Genomic DNA, 7,236 nt, shown 5'->3' on the forward strand with positions numbered 1-7,236 from the left:
ATCAGTGTTTTACTGCATCTGTCGGGTTTGTCCTGTATGGATTTACTCTCGTTCCCAGCCAGATCAGTCATTCCAGCGCAACAGACGAGATGAAGCACTGCGTTCCTCCGGACAGATTCTTCTGTTCTTTTGTTTTTCGTTCTTTGAGCGACTGGCGCTTTATGCATTCTTCGCTCATAAGAAGGAGTCAAGGCATTTTTTCTGGACTTGACGTCTATGAAAAGCATTAAAGATTGAAGACTGGCTGCTCGTGACAGATGATCACATGACTCTGATCAGATCTAAACTGCTGTTATCCTCACCGAAGCACTTGCTAGTGGTGAGAAAAACTTTTCATTAATGTAATCATATCTGCAGGATAAGACTGCCATCTTGAGACATTTAAAGTGTTCTGGTCTTCATGATAACACTGTTGTGAAATCCCTTTAACATCCAATATCTGCCACATCCCTCCATCTCACCTCATCACACTGAAGCAGAATCTGCAGTCATCGGTCATCTGCTGTCCATGCTGTCATTTTTCCAGTCTAATGTCTTATTTGTGTTATTTGAAAATTCAATCCATCCAGGTTAACTTGCTAAAATTGTCCTTTTTCTTAAACAACTGTTAATTATAATCCAGAGACTGACATCAGACAGATGTCAGATACACATTTACACATTTTTGCCTCAAATGGTCAGATTACCAGTCCATTGCGAGGAAACTGAGTGCTTTCAACCAACCACTTGTCCAGTACCATGACCCCTGACCCCTAATGTTCCAAAACTAATGCAATGACTGTAAACATCACGTCAAAGTCTATATACTGAGCGGAACATTTAACAATTTTTTGAACTGTCCAAATGACACTCTTAGTGCTTTTAAATAACCAGGTAAAAATCACAATTTAATAATATTGGTTTGTGAATCTCTGATCATCTGATCAGCGTGAATATTAAACACGAGGGTAAATAAGATGACGCGTTGGCCCGCCCATGACGTAACCTACTTAATATTCATGAGACACGCCTTTCGCCCGCGGCTTCTCTTTAAAGCTGCTGCTGCGCTGATTCAGTGATTCAGACTCTGAGTGAAACTTTTGACACGTCGTTTTCATCTTATTTACTGAGTCGATTATTTACTATTTATTGAGTCGATCGCTGAGGACTTATAAAAAACAGTAAGACATGTTTCACTTTGTAAGAAGGCAAAGAAGATCGCTTTAAGTTTCTTATGAACTATTCTTTAATTCCTAATTGCACTTTTAAAATGGTAATGACTTACTATAATTCTTATATTTACTGTATTTACGATATTACAAAACGAGTCTTTATCTTGCAGCAGATTATATGGAATAGGCTATAGTCCTGTTTTATGTCGAAACAGACTCATGAAATATAATATAAAGCTGGTTTGTTCTCAGAGGGTCAGGATGGTGAACTGCTGTGGTCTCGTGTCTGAAAAAAATGAGCCAGGTATAAACTCTCCACTTCCTCCTCATAATTACAGCTTTAACTGCTTATATTGTGTCTCTTAATTAAAGCAGCAGGTGCAGATCTTCTGATGTTTGTGTGTTTCAGTTCCTCTGAATAGCATCTCAGTGCAGCTGCAGGTTAAGAATCACGTGGTGTCCGTCAGCTCCAGTCTGCAGTATGTCAATGAGGAGGAGCGCCCCCTGGAGGCCGTGTTCGTCTTCCCGCTGCCCGCCGACGCTGCCGTGTGCCACTTCAGTGCCCGGATCGGAGAGCAGGAGATCGTGGCGGAGCTGCAGGACAAACAGAGCGTGAGTCGAGACTCTCTGTGACTGCTGTGTTTAATCTGTGACAGTGTTTGATTCCTGCTCTGGAGCTGAACTTACTTTTGCCACAGTGTCCCTAAGCCTTTGAATAAAACGTTTTTGGTTGATGTGCCTCTTAAGGCTTCTGTATGTAAAGTATCTCTGTTCTGAATGTCTGAAATCAGTTATAAATCTCACCGGTTCTGATATAGTTGAGGAGGCCCTCCGGTGACCCCAGGAATTTAAACCATTAGAAAACAATGAACATTTTTCCACAGATCTGCGAAGGGCCAGTCAAAGGTCTAATGAGGCTCTTGCAGCATCATGATTTACCTGAAATACAGCAATATTAATCAAATTATGGCATAAGCATACACAAAGCAAACATGACACTTGTCCTGAGAAGTTTGAGAACAATAAAAAATTGAAATGTTCAGCTCAGACTGCTGAGATCAGACAGAAATGCCCAGGGGTGCGTTTCCCAATGCCTTCTTGGTCGCAAGTCCCATTGAACTCTGTTGGTTACGACGGATCTTGCGACCATAGTTGGCTTTGGGAACACACAGGTTGTTCTGGTGTTTGTGGTTATGGATGTGTTTATCTCTCGCAGGCGCGGGATCAGTATGATGAGGCTGTGAGTTCGGGTCAGCAGGCGTTTCTGCTGGAAGAGAGCAGTGAGAGTTGGGATGTGTTCAAACTGAGTGTCGGGTGTTTGTCTCCGGGTCAGAACGCCGTCATCACCATCGTCTATGTGATGGAGCTCAGCGTTCAGGCCGACCACGCCCTGCGCTTCTGTCTGCCGGCTGTACTCAACCCCAGATACACACCCACAGGTGCAGATCACATGACTTCAACACACACACTCAGATCATGATCATCTTCTGTGGCGTAATTACACACATGCTTTTCCATTTGTGTATTTCTACAGGATTTATGTTCGATTTAAAGGGCCCTGTTTTACCCTGGTTGTTCACACCTCAAAGCACAAAAAAGTCTGTAAAAATGGGCGTGTAAAGCTCTGGAAAAGAGGGAGTGTAGAGGGGGAGAAGAGGGAGAGAACAGCCAATGAAACACAGACATTGAACACACTCATTATACAGAATAATGAATATTAATATATGAGCACGGAGAAAATGACCACAAACTCCCAAGCACAAGGGAGAAATGTGAAAGAATATTTAGTAGGGCTAATAATAGGTTACTTTGATTACGTTTACGAGCACTGCAGTCTCAAAATCAGTCTAACCCGTTCAGATAGGCTACACCACTGTATCAGTTCAGTTTGCACATATAATTCATTTGAAGAAGACTTGATGAAATATGTGTGCATAACTACACCGTGCTGGTTAATGTTTGGTGCAGGAGAATGTGTGAAATTAAAACTTTAAACACGGATACTTTATTCTGTATGAGCTATGAGCCACGTGGCTAGTGTTATTAAACTCACCGCGGAGCTCCGCGCTGAAACAGAGCGTATGCGCGCTCTGCCCGTATATCATAATAACAGTCGTATTTTTCATGTGTTCGTATTCAAACTCCAGTTCTGACCGCATCGCGAGCAAAATACAAGCACTCATGTGCTGCTGTGCTGAGGGAAACAGCCTACGGCTCGCGTGTTTGAACGCAGCTAGAGCGGCAGAGGAGAATGAGCCGCACTTTTGTGACATTTGAATTCTCCGCTGTAATGCGATCTCACGCGAACATATTTTCCATTTGTGCTGGTAGATTACAGCAAAACAATCCACAGGCACACAAACCTCTGCTCTGGTGCGTCGCAGGAAAACACATTGTGTTGTGGCACTGAGGAAACGAACACCAACAATACGTCTCTGAATGGCAAGAAACGAGGCGAGAGAAGTGATGCTTCCTCATGCATAATACCGCAATTATAATCTTATGCATACTACAGCGCAGTGATTGGATTAAATGAGCTTTATGTCATGAATATATGTCGAGAATTGCTCGAAACGGTCTACGTCAGCATGTTCGACCAGTTCGAAAGCACACGATGACGTCAGATTTTGTGAAGTTGCTCCGACTCAGCTTTTCAAACTGGAAGACTAACTCGCTCTGAAAAATGCAAAAATAACTATTTTTCACTTATGAATAACATTAATGAGTACCTTTAGTGTTTTCAATGATGTGCAGCCTATACTTATCTGTTTACATCTCAACAAAAGTGTTTTGGGGTTTCATGACCCTTTAAAGCAGCAAAGTTTTGAAAACTAAACCAAAACAAAAGTACAAAACTTTGCATCTTTTTATGAAACTATTCTTCCCAGAAAGCATAGTGAATGATGTGGTCAAACCTCTTACTTCCCCTGACAATTACACTACCGGTCAAAAGACTCTTCTGTTCACCTAGTAAAAACTTTGAAATATAATATAAATGTAAATCAGCTGTTTTCTATGTGAATATACAGTAAAGTGTAATTTATTCCTGTGATCAAAGCTGAATTTTCAGCATCATTACTCCAGTGTCACATGATCCTTCAGAAATCATTCTGATGATGGTAATCAGATGTAGTGCAGTGCTTTAGTGTTCAGCGGTCGAATCGGCTCTGTTTGTCCGTGTGTTTCTCTCCGCTTCAGCCGCCGGTGTTCCAGAAGTTTCCTCAGCATGTGTTATTCCGTACACACTGTCTCTGAGTGTCGAAGTGAGATCTTCAGACCGCATCTCCAGACTGGAGTCCAACTGCCCTCTGGATCCTCTGATGTTCCTCGACTCTGACCACACTCACGCCACGGTACTGAGTGTGTGAGTGTGTGAGTGTGTGAGTGTGTGTGTGTGTGTGAGTGTGTGAGTGTGTGTGAGTGTGTGAGTGTGTGAGTGTGTGAGTGTGTGTGTGTGTGAGTGTGTGAGTGTGTGAGTGTGTGAGTGTGTGAGTGTGTGAGTGTGTGTGTGTGTGTGAGTGTGTGAGTGTGTGAGTGTGTGTGAGTGTGTGAGTGTGTGAGTGTGTGTGAGTGTGTGAGTGTGTGAGTGTGTGAGTGTGTGTGTGTGTGAGTGTGTGAGTGTGTGAGTGTGTGAGTGTGTGAGTGTGTGTGTGTGTGAGTGTGTGAGTGTGTGTGAGTGTGTGAGTGTGTGAGTGTGTGTGTGTGTGTGTGAGTGTGTGTGTGTGTGAGTGTGTGAGTGTGTGTGTGTGTGTGAGTGTGTGAGTGTGTGTGAGTGTGTGAGTGTGTGAGTGTGTGAGTGTGTGAGTGTGTGAGTGTGTGAGTGTGTGAGTGTGTGAGTGTGTGTGTGTGTGAGTGTGTGAGTGTGTGTGTGTGTGTGTGTGTGTGTGTGTGTGTGTGTGAGTGTGTGTGTGTGAGTGTGTGAGTGTGTGAGTGTGTGAGTGTGTGTGTGTGTGTGTGTGTGTGTGAGTGTGTGAGTGTGTGAGTGTGTGAGTGTGTGAGTGTGTGAGTGTGTGTGTGTGTGTGTGTGTGAGTGTGTGAGTGTGTGAGTGTGTGAGTGTGTGAGTGTGTGAGTGTGTGAGTGTGTGTGTGAGTGTGTGAGTGTGAGTGTGTGTAACACACTTTGTTTTTTATGCACTTAACGTCACAGTTTCAGGAAGCCTGTAATGGTGTGTGCAGGTGAATCTGAGTGCTGGTCACCGGTTTGATAAGGATGTTGAGCTGCTTCTGTACTATGAGAATACCCATCATCCCACTGTTGTCATGGAGGCCGGAGCATCCGAGGCTCAGCCAGGTACTTGTTTTTGTTTGTAAATTAATTCAGTATGCTGTAAATATACGTCTGTGTGAGTTAAAGGGTTAGTCCAACTCTAGGACAAAAATTAAGTCATCGTAGGCATGAAGACAGTCGCTCCGTTGACGGTTCACAGGAGCTTCATGACTGCAATGTGAAATATCGGATATTGTCAGGACGTCTTGGTGTTTGTGTTTAAGCGATTAAAGACTGATTTTGTCACCCTGCCACAGTTTACACCCTCATCTATATACTCCACATTTCATTTGCACAATTAACAATTCTTCCTACTGTATTACAGAAAAAAGAGGTTCATGTGTGTGTGCAGGTGTGTAAGTTTGGACACAGGGCTTGATTATTTGTTCTGATGGCTAATCTTTAACATCTTTCTTTAGCCCTTGAGGTTGGTGGAGGAGTATATTCACATACACATGTCCATAAAGCACGGACGGAGATGCAGTCATTAAAAAAAAAAAAAACTAATTTATTAATCACAATCTCCGGTTTACTTTCCAAACAAAAATACAAAATGGAACTTTCAAAATTGTAAATACGAGTGTGAGCACGCGATTGCTCTCCACCCTCTAACCTGTTCCTGCCAAACAATTCTGACCGGCTATGAAGACTTGCACTTCGCGCCGTAGTGACGTGTCGAGGAGTAGAAAGTAAATTAGTAATTAGTAAACAGGTTAGTCCAAGTATTAAACAAAAAAATAAAATTTCTTTATATATTTAAATCATAATATTTTGAAATAGAAAATTACTAAATTAAACTAACCCTAAATTAAATCTCATTTTTTTACTAGTGCACAAGAATCTAAATAAGGCTCCTACAGTTGTTCAGGTCGTTTGATTCGCTCTGCAGGACGGAGACTGTCGTACGGTGTAACACGGGTCATACTGAGTTCAGTCTCTTACTCTGTTCACACCGTTTCTGTTTCAGGCTCTCTGATGGGCGACCCGGTGCTCATGATCAGTTTGTACCCAGAGTTCCCTGCAGACATAATGTCATCATTGGCGTCTCAAGGCGAGTTTGTTTTTGTGGTCGACAGATCCGGCAGTATGGGCAGCGTGATGCATCATGGGAAAGACGTACAGATGCGCATCGAAAGTGCAAGAGTAAGATTTATGATTTGAGATCGGACAGATTTATTGAGATGTGCTGAGTCTCATCTGTGCATGTGTCTCTGTAGGACACGCTGCTGCTGCTGCTGAAGAGTCTGCCCATGGGATGCTACTTCAACATCTATGGATTCGGCTCTCACTTTGAGTCCTTCTTCCCGTCAGTATCCAGATGTTAGTTGTTCTTCAGGAATGATCTGATGCTGGTTAGTGTGGTGTTGTGAGAGACTGTGGTGTGTGTCGTTGCAGTCAGAGTGTTGTGTACAGCGAGGACACAATGGAAGAGGCTCTACGGAGAGTAAAGGACATGGATGCAGACATGGGCGGCACAGAGATCCTCCAGCCGCTGAAACACATCTACAGTCAGCCCTGTCACCCGGATCACCCCCGACAGGTACAGCCAATCATATTAATCATCAAACACTCGTTCTGAACGTCGGTGAGGTGTTTCCTCAGCCTGACACTGATTCTCTCTCAGCTGTTCATCTTCACGGATGGAGAGGTGTGGAACACTAAAGAGGTGCTGGACCTGGTGAAGATTCACGTCTACTCTCACAGGTGGGTGCGCTCGTCTCACTCCTCCTCATCTACTGACATCACAGCGTTTAGCTCATGTCAGCTGATTGTGTTCTCCTGTCTTCAGGTGTTTCTCCTTCGGGATCGGTGAGGGTG

At 43.5% G+C, this 7,236-nt stretch overlaps 1 protein-coding gene across 1 annotated transcript in view; it reads left to right on the forward strand.

Annotated features, from left to right (window-relative positions):
- Window positions 1-1,412: 1,412 nt before the first annotated feature.
- The window catches only part of LOC137036369 (von Willebrand factor A domain-containing protein 5A-like), a 12,401-nt gene continuing 6,577 nt past the window's right edge, over window positions 1,413-7,236 (forward strand). The window contains exons 1-10 of the mRNA XM_067410538.1: window positions 1,413-1,455; window positions 1,561-1,763; window positions 2,368-2,590; window positions 4,350-4,504; window positions 5,328-5,442; window positions 6,386-6,561; window positions 6,636-6,724; window positions 6,814-6,958; window positions 7,043-7,122; window positions 7,208-7,236. The exon at window positions 7,208-7,236 is cut by the window's right edge and continues 86 nt beyond it. Coding sequence (XP_067266639.1) covers window positions 1,413-1,455; window positions 1,561-1,763; window positions 2,368-2,590; window positions 4,350-4,504; window positions 5,328-5,442; window positions 6,386-6,561; window positions 6,636-6,724; window positions 6,814-6,958; window positions 7,043-7,122; window positions 7,208-7,236 — 1,258 coding nt within the window. The remainder of the gene's footprint in view (window positions 1,456-1,560; window positions 1,764-2,367; window positions 2,591-4,349; window positions 4,505-5,327; window positions 5,443-6,385; window positions 6,562-6,635; window positions 6,725-6,813; window positions 6,959-7,042; window positions 7,123-7,207) is intronic.

The sequence above is a fragment of the Chanodichthys erythropterus genome, chromosome 1 (assembly GCF_024489055.1).
Source record: "Chanodichthys erythropterus isolate Z2021 chromosome 1, ASM2448905v1, whole genome shotgun sequence".
In the NCBI taxonomy this organism is placed as follows: domain Eukaryota; kingdom Metazoa; phylum Chordata; class Actinopteri; order Cypriniformes; family Xenocyprididae; genus Chanodichthys; species Chanodichthys erythropterus.